Source organism: Eulemur rufifrons, chromosome 16 (assembly GCF_041146395.1).
Source record: "Eulemur rufifrons isolate Redbay chromosome 16, OSU_ERuf_1, whole genome shotgun sequence".
Taxonomy (NCBI): Eukaryota; Metazoa; Chordata; class Mammalia; order Primates; family Lemuridae; genus Eulemur; species Eulemur rufifrons.
Window position 1 is genome coordinate 48,048,901 of NC_090998.1, and position 12,023 is coordinate 48,060,923.

General features: G+C 35.1%; 1 protein-coding gene across 1 annotated transcript in view; it reads right to left on the reverse strand.

The window, feature by feature from the left end:
• Nucleotides 1–12,023, reverse strand: part of TAFA2 (TAFA chemokine like family member 2) — a 385,773-nt gene that overhangs the window by 27,378 nt on the left and 346,372 nt on the right. The window contains exons 3-4 of the mRNA XM_069490954.1: nucleotides 8,818–8,970; nucleotides 7,701–7,825 (exon numbers count right to left, since the gene is read on the reverse strand). Coding sequence (XP_069347055.1) covers nucleotides 7,701–7,825; nucleotides 8,818–8,970 — 278 coding nt within the window. The remainder of the gene's footprint in view (nucleotides 1–7,700; nucleotides 7,826–8,817; nucleotides 8,971–12,023) is intronic.

Sequence of the window (12,023 nt, forward strand, 5' to 3'; positions counted from 1 at the left end):
AAAAAAAAAAAAAAAAAAACAAGCACCACTAAATATGGTTCCTTGGACATAATCTTCTATTCGCTAAGTCCTAGGAGGTGCTATTCTTTTATTAAAGCGCTTCAGATAACCAAAAACAGGTAAAAGTGTTGCCTTTCTTAGGAATGTTTACATTTAAACAAATATCAAGGTCTTAAATGTTAAAAATAAAACCCTGACAGAATTTAAGCCATCAGCCATCAGGTAAGAGACAGAGATACTGCCCTTACCACTTAATTCATAGGATATGAGTAGCAGCCTAAAGATGTACCTTACAGTTGATAATGAAATTCTGTGGTTCCCAAACTAGGTTCTATTAGAATGTATAAACATTCACAATTAACTATAAAATTATATGCTTGATATTCAGAGTCACATCTACAAATAAACACCTAACTCAAATACCATAGAACCATGTAAATCTTACAGGAACTTCAAAGCACTCACATACTGCCCATTTCTCATTTTAATTATAAAATACAGGCCAAGTTTTGAAAATATAGCCTGATGATATATTTTTTGGTATTAATTTCCTCTAATTCTCTAAACAAATACCAAGGCAGACACTCTTGGCCCTATTAAATTTTTGTTAATTAAGTAAGCTGCTCTTAAATTTAAAACACTAGGTTTAAAATGTTACTTTTAATAATGCTACTTCCTGGACACCTAGCTTGGTGTCCTACCCACCTTGAACTCAATATCTAATTGAGGAAAAAAAATCTTCAATATATTAATCCATTTCCATCCACATCTCTTCATTAAAAACTTAATATTATTATAGTGATTACATGGTTCCTTAAGTGTTTTGTTTCCACTCTCCATATAATTTGAGATTTTAAATGTGGTCTAATATGAATTTCACTCATTCAATGTCTACATTTCTCATCACTGTAGTAAAAAATGTCCACCTACTTTTCTTAAGAAATATCAAATTCAAGATGTTATACCATATTTAGTTTTTCATTAACTTAGAATAAGTAGATATTAATTTCATTAATCCACCTAGAATAAGTGGATATTAATGTAAAATGTAAAACATACTCTTCCCATAGCTCTCTCCATCCCACCTAATGGCAGCTCCCTCATTCTTTTTGTTTAGGACAAAAGTTTAAGTCACCTCTGACATGCCTCATGTTGCCTCTCTAACACTAATTCTAACACTTGCCCTGGTTCACTCCACTCCATCCACAAGCATCATTGCTACCCCCCGTATATGATTTGCCCAGGGCAGCACCCATCTCAGGTACACTGTACTTGTTCTGCCTGTAAACCTTGTCCCCCACATAGCCATGTGGCTCATCCCCTCACCTCCACGACTTCAGTCAAATATGCAAAGTCCCTTGCTCAGCACTCTCCATTCCCTTCCTTGCTTTATTTTTTAACATGGCACCTATCACTATCTAACATTTTATACATTTTACTTACTTGTTTTTTCTCTTCCTATGAAGTGGGCAGAATCCTAAAGATGTACTTCCAAGATTTAAATTCACAGATTATTCAAACAAATACTAATCTAAGTACTGCTGTAAAGGGACTTTGCTGATATAGTCAGCTGACCTTAACAGGGGGAGATTATCCTTGATTGTCTAGGTGGACCCAATGTAATCATCTGAGCGGCCTTAAAATTAAAAGCATGAGAGAAAGGAAGAAGAGTCCTTTGGAGAGATGCAGAGGAAAAGGATGACAGAGGAGAGATGGGGGATAGGGGAGGTCAGAGAGCTTCAAAGTGTGAGAAGGACTCAATATGCCATTGCTGGTTTGAGGTGAAGACGGAAATGTGACCAGAAAATCAGGCATCCTGAAGGAGGTGAGAGATGCTCCCGATGACAGCTGCTAAGGAAACAGAAACCTCAGTCCTGTGCTTACAGGGAACAGAATTCTGACAATAACCTGAATGAGCATGGAAGCAGATTCTCCCATTGAGCCTCCAGAAAGAAACACGGACCTGTTATGGAAAGGTGAAACACACGCCCTGATTTCAGCCTCAAGAAACCCAGAGCAGAGACCCAGCTGAGCCACACTGTGCCCAGACCAGACGCCTGGCCTGCAGGTAATTATTGAGTATTGTATTAAGTCACTAAATTATAGTAATTTGCTCTGGCAGCAACAGAAAACTAGTACACCCTAATAGAATATAGGCCCTATGAGGGCAGGAATTCTCATCCATTTTTATTGTTTTGTTTTGCTTTGCTTTTTCCTTGCTGTGTCCAGAACTTAGAACAGAATATAACAAGAGTAGGCAATAAAGGCTTTTTAAATGAATGAATATACACAGCATACATATTCTTTCCCCTAAAATCTATATTTTACAAAGAGGTCTATAAAATTTTATGCCAAAAATATTGCATACAAATACTAAAAATTAAAATGTGAAAGGTAAATTGATTTGAAAACTTAGTTTATTCAGTAATTTTTATCCCTACAAGTTAGCAGTGGCCATCAGTTCCATGGAGCAGACACAGGAAACAATCAAATATCACTTCCTAAAGTTATGTTTTTCAAACTTCAGGAAGCAACATATGAGCAGGTAATAAAATCAATTTATGGGGTTGAGATTGGAAGGAAGGAAGGAAGAAAGGAAGGAAGGGAAGAAAGAAGAAAATAAAATCAAAATATCAGAATGCAACATTAATTTTAGTGTGGCATGTATGAGCATGTGTGTATCATGTGCGTGCTGGATCACAATGTAAGATATATTTTTATTGTGGGTACCATTAAACATAATTTAGAAGCCGCTGCCCTAAAGGTCATTATGCTTTGTGCTGTGGACCAGAGTACAATTTAGGGCCTGACTGGAGGAGAGATGAAGATAAATGAATGGGGGCATGCCTGTTAAGAAAGGGTTGATAAAGAACGAACTACACTATCCTAAACCTGTACTTAAATTTTCAAGGCAAGAGAGAGCATTATGACTGAAGAATTCACACAAATTTTACCGCCTTAAGGTAAGGAAGTGAACTTTTTCCTCTCGCAGTGTTCTTCCTTTTCCTTGGGTCTGAAATAACAGCCCTGGATACTGTTCAGATCTACCAGCCGAACAGATTCACTGAGCCTTGATATAAAATTCAGTATTACCTGGAAGAGGACAGCTTGAGGATTTCATCAGCAAAGCCTCACAAGACGCTATTTCTTTTCTCCCTTACAGGGAGAGAATTAAAAACCTAACACTTATCTATCTTCTGATATTAGCCAGTTATTAGTGTCATATAACTTTTAGCTGGAAAGGAAGTTAGAAATGTCCTTGGCATGTGGAACCAAAGAATAAATGTTGATTCAAATAACTTGAAATTGAATCTAACTCAATATCCTCATTTTTTTGCAGATGAGGAAGCTAAAGTAAAGGCTTATGCAATCCCATTATTGTAACGATGTTACTCTTGGCTTATATTTACCACTAATTCCAATAGTTATTGTCAATGGGTTGCTTATGGATAAAGAAAAGAATAATGCAACTGTACACTATTCATTCCTCCACACAATGGCATATTCCTTGTGGGCTGGGATCATGCCATACATCTCTGTATTCTCCTTAGTGTCTACTGTGATTGGGTAAATTAAATAAAATAATACCTGCAATGCATTCAGCAGAGTGCCCACCACACAGTAAGAGCTAAGTAAATGCTTCGATATTTGCTTTTGTTGTTTTGATTATAATATGAGCACTATTATAGAATGTTATACATAGGAAATTCTTAATATCTGTTGTTTTTCATTGCAAAATACAATGAAATAAAATCTCAATGTATACCCTTAAAATTAATTTATATTTGAAGGGACATTAAAAAAATTACAGAGATTTTATCTGCTTAAGGCCTTTAAATAAATGAATAAAGATGAAACAATTCCAATTAGTTAAAAATTACCCAGAAAAGTTCTTCTTACAGCATATGAAAAGTCAATAGATCTGGGATTTGTGATTCATAAAGATAATCTTTTCAATGATAATATAAAGCCTTATATAATATGAAGTTAAGTTCATTTTTTCCTTAGGTAAAAATCAAACATAAAAACTACGTGACCACTATAGTTTGAGGCTTCGTGTCCATACCAGTGGGCAAATCCTAAATCCTAAAAGCAGAATATTACTTCCTTTAGATCTTCCAGAGGGAAAGAATATCAAAATACCAAAAGAAATTAATCACAGTCTGTTTTTTCTGATGATTCCAACAATGTTAAAGATTTTTTTCTTCATATCTTACAAGCTCTAAAGCACCTTTCCCCCCTGCTACTTTTGTATTGTATAATTAGAATATAATTATGTGCTCTCTCACACTGGAAAGACTATTCTTTTATTAATGACTCTTTGAAAAGTTCTTTATTATTTATCTTTAAAAGTGAGTTTGAAATTAAAAGGCTTATATGACTTTTCCTTTCTTTCTTTTTAACTTAGGAGATATTGAAAGTAATACAAGAGATGATTATGGATGTTATAGGTAGTCTTAAGTTTTCCACAGTCAGAATGAGAAATATGGTTTGGGAAACAAATGTTGCATCTTCCATTCTCTCCAGATTAAATGCTTGGGGTTTTAAAGAACATGCATGCAACAAAATATTGATGTTCCAAAAATGGCTCTCTATTCCTTGCCTTTTCCCCTTGTTAGGACCAATAGAAAATGGGTCAGAACAAAAAAGCTTTTTGAATCTAATACAAAGACAGAAGGAGAATATAATTCACATTTGTAGTAAGTACAATGTGGGTTTTAAATTAGTTGTAAATACGGAATTTACCCAGCCCCTCATTTGTAGTCAGTTCTGGAAGGTACCATTCATCTCTGCTGAGGCCATGCAAGCCTTATTGCTATTTTGGGCTGACTGCTTTTTTTCTAACTTTAGGCTTATCCGAGCACTCCAGATTGGATATGGACAATTATAAGGGAGGGTATACATTATTGCAAATTTTAATCATTTCTTAAGCCATCTCATAAGACCAACATATCTTGCATAAGAAACACAAATAGCTTTTGGCTGAGAGCAGCTCTTGAATTACTTTGTAACCTATTCCTGGGTTATTTCTTGATGTTCAATTTGTGACTGGGATCTGCCAAATCAGGGCTCCAGTGGCTTCTTGGCTCATAGTGGCCACAATCACCTTATTCAAGACGGGCATGTGGATAACAAATCCAATGACTAAAATAATGACTCAAGTTCTTCTTAATAATATTGCTGCTCTTTATGTATAGTGAAACTACCTCTGTCTAACACTTCAACTGTGGACAAACTAATATTGTGCCCAGAGCTATTGCAAAAATTTCTCTTATCTCCTACACTTTTGGCACCATTTTAGTGGGAATGGCAGAGCAATAATAACCTGATGACCTTGAAAACTTTGCTTCTTTTTTGGTATCAGGGAAATTTGCCCAAATTGTTTTGTGATCCAAATATAATTACACATTTTTGCCTAGCCATTTGGAATGCCATGATGTTCCTTTAGTTGAAAATGTCTAAGCAGCTCAATTTTTCATAAGCAACATTTTTCTTGTGAAGGAAAAAAAAGGATAATAATTTATTTTGATTGTACTCAGGAAGCTCTTTTACGCCTTCTCCTCTTCTCTTATACATGATGATTTTTCTAAGTGGGAATCATAGACTTGAATCATAGAATTGGAGGAGATCTTAAAAGTAATTTAATCCAAACACCTACTGTTGCATGAATCCTCTCTACAATGTCTTAAGTGAGGTACTCTATTACCAGCTATTCTTCAAGTCAAAAGAGATAAAAACAGAAAGTACTATCCACTATGGGTGGAATAATGTCTCACAACTGAAACAAACTATAGGGTGTAGATGTGGTTTTCCCTACTCATGAGTCTTCAGTCCTTCATCCATTTTGTTTTATTACATCAGGAAGAATTTGTGAAGCAGAGACTCAATTTTCAGTTTGGATCATTGAGCATATAGCCAACAGGCCAACAGGGAGTGAAACAGCACTTCTAAAAAAATATTTTCTATGAGAATTTAGATCTCATGGTCTTGACCTTTTCATTTCAATGATCCAGAAATTTAAAGATATTTTTAAAGGTCGACCTTATATGAAAGGAACTATAGGAAACTTTTATCACTATTATTCAAGAATAAGTTAATTATTAATATCTAGTACAAAATACAGGCTAAGAGATTAGATTTTGGAATGGGACTGTGTATTTTAAACCCTGGCTCCCCAATTAATTAGCTATATGTCCTTGGGAAGTCACTTAACTTGGTTTTGGTTTACTCGTCTGTAAAAAGGAGATAATAATATTATCTTCTTCACTGGGCTATTAAAAGGAATAAATGAACTAATTCATGTAAAGCACTCTGTTCAATATATGGCATATATTTTAAGTGTACAATAAATGTTAGCTTTCCTTTGTTCACTAAAGTAGTAAAAACAGAATTTGGTTGTAGAGAGCTCACAATTTTTTTATTTGTTTCAGAATCGCAAACCTTTAGTGAATTTCCATGAGCCCTATTCTGAAGTAAAAATTAATAGTGTTATGGGAAAAAATATTGTCATGGTATAAATAGCTTTTCAGGAAATTTTATATTGTTAGAATTAATATGGATTGTACCATGTGCTAACTCAGTGAATAAAATAATTATTCGAAATAACTGATTATGCACTAAATGTATTTTGGAAAAGTATGCCAACATTTAGTTAACAAGGTATAGTCAAGAATAATCTGACAAAGTATGTTTTTATTTATGCTATTTGAAAGTTAGTCACTTCTGTGTATGTATGATTAGTCAATGTATTAGAGACATTACTTGGAAGACTGCATCATATATCTACATGAGATTATAAAATAATCCTTTTTTGAATGTGTCCAGACCAGGTTAAAAAAACTGCTCTGTTAAACAATATTGTAAATTAGCCAACCTCTAGTTTTATTTTACTTTTTATAAAACATCTCCTTATACCATCATTCTGTTCTATTTCTCAAGTATCCAACTCTAATCAATAGTCTGCATTCCCTCAAAGAAAAAAACAAACCAAGACAAAACCCTCATTCACTAATTCAACAACGAATTCAAATTCTGCCAGTCTAGAATATCTAATAGTAGCTAACTAGGAAATCAAAGAATAAAGCTATTTTTCACTTCTCTCTTCATCCCCCAGTGGTCAGTCATTTCAAAAATGAAATGCATCATTGTCTTAAGAGTATTTGTTTTGTATTGATCCTGAGATTCTGAAACTCCTCTCAGTAACCCATTGCAATGATTGTGAACTATTAACTAACTACTTAATGATCCAGAAATCAGGAAGATCAAAATAATTACTTTCATAACACAAAGAAAACCTTAGTTGGAAAATTTTATTATGAGTGACATATAAAATAAATTTTCCCAGAATTTATTCAGATTACCATACATCAGAAGAATAAGGGATTGCAGTCACCTTCCTAGAATTTAACATGCATCCTTGAGGTAGGGGGAGTTCACATTACTCTCAGTATCACATGAAGGAACAGTGATTGTTTATTTATCAAATTAAATGCCAGTGGATGATAATCTTTAGAAAATATTATTCTGAGTGAAATAAAAATGTTCTATGAAAAAAAAATTGAGGGAAAAATGGGAAACAAATATACTACGCAAAACTATACTCTCTCCTTCTACAACCACCACTTAAAGAGATACACACATGCACCCATTTTCTATTAATTCAGAGACATTTTGCTTTCCCAAGTTGGCTGTCCACTTACCCTAGTTGTTTTCACTTTATTCCCAGATGAACAGCTCCATCCTTTCCGATCTGGAAGAACTTTACATTCCTCCCCCTCTAGACAAGGCTGCATGTGGCACCACCATTTCTGTTCCACTATGGAAGCTATGAGAGAGAATAATCAACTCAATGTTTTATATTTGGGACTATTAGTTTTCCACCTTTCAAGATTTTCTAACTAAAAGAATTTTTCTTTTTAAAAAAATTTTATTTTATTGTGGTTAGAACACTTAAATGAGATCTATCTTCCTAGCAAAATTTTAAGTGTATAATACAGAATTGTTAACTATAAGCGCAATGTTGAAGGATTTTTCATGTGAAAATATAGGCTTCATGAAAACTAATGCATTGAAAAGAAACTATGTGAACATGTACATGCACCAATTTATAGAAGCATATAAAAAATGGGCCTGTGACCCATCGAGAGTCAATATTTTATAATCAGTGTGATATTTTCAATCAGTAGGCTGAAAATCAGAAGGGTGTTTGTTAGAGTTAACACATTATTTTTTTGCTGTGAGCCATAACCTCATCACAAGGAATAAACCAGGCTAATATGAGCATTTAATAAATTACTATTTATGGTAGCAGCAATTAAATAAATCCATGTAAAGATCTATATTCTATTATAATTAGGTGAAACTTCAAAGAAAGAAATTAATATTTTGATGCATCTTCATCAAAATAGATATTTTATGTGAATTTATCCACAATTAAACATTCACTTATATATGTGGTATTGATTTTTTTCATTTAAAAACATCCATTGGTTTAGAAAGCTATACTATTAAATCATACATTTTCATCTTTCCTTTCCCAATTAATTATATGTACCTTTCCCCCCACCATCCACCAGGAAATCAATACTTCATGGCATCAAAATAAGCACATTGACTTAATGGAACCTCATTATAATTCGTTTTGCAACAAAACGGCATAAGATTTTAAATTTCAAAATGCCCTCCAAATAACCTTATTTCCACCATGTGATTTACAGTGTGGTGTCCAGGATTGACCCCAGTTGATAGCATTATAATGAGGTTCCAGTGCTAAGCAGTCCCCAGCTGTGCTATCACAATGAGCAATGGAAGTCGCACCATCCACACAAGATGGAGCAGCTCGCGTGGTGCCTGCCACCTGCCCAGGGAAGCAGGAACACTTGACTGTTTGTGACCGTTCTTCTATCTTGTTCTTATTACAGCATCTGTGGAGTGCCACCACTTCGCAAGTTCCCGTTTTAACATGGTGAGCTGCACAAACAAAAGCAAAAGATAACATTGAGAACGCTTTGGACACTCCCCCACCCTTTTAAATTAGAAGTACATTAAATATAGCTCTGTAAGTGATCCACCATGCATGAAACTAGAAATACAATGATGCTAACTCCGTAATGCAGATTTGATTTCTTTTCTAAATGTGGTAGGAACATTTCCGTCAGTAAATGCTTGGTGAAGCAGGAACAATTAGTGACTAGATTAGAATGAGCTGTTAAAACAGTCTGATATAGAGGCAATATGTGATGCCATCAAAAACATATTTATTTGCATATGACTTTTTTGTTCAATGTGTTAATCAAAGTAAAGTAAACCCCTGGAAAAGGTGCCATGCAATGGGGCTGAGGCCAGCCTCATTCTCAAAGCAGATGGGTATGAATAAAGTTTATGTTCTTCTTGGGGAAGGGAACGTGAGGACCAGGCAGAGAACTGCCTCTCAGGAAATTAGAGGAAGAGGGTGGACCTCTACATCCTCAGTACTTTTCTGCCAAGCTTCCTTGGGCAGAAATTAACTAATTGACTGATTATTAAAATTACCATCACTTTTCTGGAAGTTCCAGCCAGTCCCAGAACCCAGGATCATTCCTTTCAATATTGTCTGAAAGGACAACTGTCACCAAACTGTATCATCAACTTGGATGAATTTATATTTGGCAACCAGTTGCCTGGAAACCCAGTCCAATAATCTGGCAGGCTCTCATACCCATTTTGTCAACCTTTAAGGAAGGTTACTGAGCTTTTGGGGATTTATGAAAATTTTGAAACTCATTTATCACATTATGACAGGGGTTTGATCTTTGTTATTTTCTTTTTTTAGCATGTGTTTGTCATAATAGTAACCATATTATGAAATGATAAAACAAGTTTTATCTGCTAAAATTAAAACCTTAAAAACAAACATTTGTTGAAACTTTATGCTCTCAGAAATTTTAAAATTTTGATTGATATAAAAGAACTTTAAAGAGAAAAGTAGGAGATCTGAAGTTGTTTAATGGTATAAGCATATTGAGACCCATTGCAAATGAAATCCACACATCATACATTTATATTAATCTTTCCCCTTGGAGATGAGAGGAACCAGTGTACAGTAATTTAGGCTAGATAGCTTGCTTAGATGTTTCCAAGCGAATCACACATATTGTCCACCTCTTATCCCTCCATGTGAGACCAAGAAACTCAGGTGTAACATACAGTTTTCACATGCAATCCTCCAAAGAACTTTGAAGAAGCAGATACCATGTCCAAGGTCATAAAGATATTTCTGCCACTGTAGACATGAATGGGCATGTTCTGTGTTTGACTCAAATTTAAATTTCTATGAAAGCTAAAATATCAAGAGCCAGATTTCTGTTCCTACCCTCTTGTGCTCTGAAAAATATTTTCTTAGCTAAGGATGAGTCAGTTTGCTTTAATTTACTGAATGCTTTATATTATAGTATACAAGTATAGTATACAATAGTATAGTATACTATTATATATAGTATAGTATAGTATACTATATAGTATATATAGTATAGTATAATACTCTGCTTTCTACATTCTACTTCACTTAGTCACATTTTAAGTGAATATCACACATCAGGCATGGTTCTGAGTATTGGAAATGCAGCAATGAATAAAAAGAACACAGTTTATCCCTACCCTCAAAAAGCTTATATAATAAAACAAATAATAAACATCCAAGTTAATGATTAAGACAATGTTAGATTTTTAAACTCCTTGAAGAAAGTACAGTAGAGTAACATGATTGAGAGGAATTGAGCTGGGATGAAATGTATATTTTTCAAGAGTCTCAAGCAAGGTCTCTCTGAGATGGTAATGTGAATGGTGAGCTGAAAGATGGGAAGGAAGCATCCAACGAAGATCTAATAAAGGAAGAACATGCCAAACAGAAGGAGCAGCAAACGATAAGGCCCTGAAACAGGAAAAAGTGTAGTGTTTTCCCTGGACAGCAATGGCCAGGGTGCCTGGACAATTGAGAGGTTGAGGGGAATGTGTCCAAAATGTAAGCTGAATATGTAGGGTCTGGTACACTATGGTAAGGAGATAGGATTTTATTCTCCTTACGAAGGGAAGCCTTTGGGTGGAAAAGGTATCATCTCATCTATGCTTTAGAAGTTTACTGAGGCTGCTCTTTAGAAATTGGATTGAAGAAGGTAAGAGTGGAGCCCAGTTATGAAGAGGTTGCAGGAGTCTCGGTTATAAGGGATGGGACTTAGACTAGATAACAGCAGCAGAGATGGGGAGAAGTAGCAGGTCAAGGATATTTCAGTGGAGACTTGGTTCGATTTACCAATGGATTGAATGTGGTCTATGAGGGAAAGCAGAATCAAGGATTACTCTTAAGCTTGGACTGAGCAATTAGAAGTTGGTGGTTCTGATAGATACAGAAAGCCTGGGAAAAGAGGAAGTTGGCAGAAGATCGGTGAGTTTAGGATATCTGTCTGTACTTCTGTTTGGACCACGTTAAGGATGAGATCCTTATATGACACCCAAGTAGAGATGTAAATCAGGCAGCAACCTTTGTGAAATAAAGCCTAAGTAATGACTAGCTAGATCTAGGCTGCTGATACAGACTTAAGAAACCTAATCCTATAGATGGTACATAAAGCCATGGAGTGAACAAGATTACCATGGAAAGGTTGCCCGTAGAGAAAGAAAAAGGAAAAGAACAGCCTAAAATCTGGATCTGGAATTGGGGAGATAGCATGAAGACTGATGAGGAGCAATACATGAAGCAAAAGGGAAAGTGCACAAAATGAAGGAATAGAAGACCAAAGAATAAAATGTTTCTCAAAGGAGGGATTGATTAGCTATGTCAAATTCTGTTGAAAAGTCTAATTAAAAGAAGAGAGGCCTGGTGTGGTGGCTCACGCCTGTAATCCTAACACTCTGGGAGGCCGAAGCAGGTGGATCGCTCAATGTCAGGAGTTCGAGACCAGCCTGAGCAAGAGCAAGACCCTGTCTCTTCTAAAAATAAAAAGAAATTATCTGGCCAACTAAAATATATATAGAAAAAATTAGCCGGG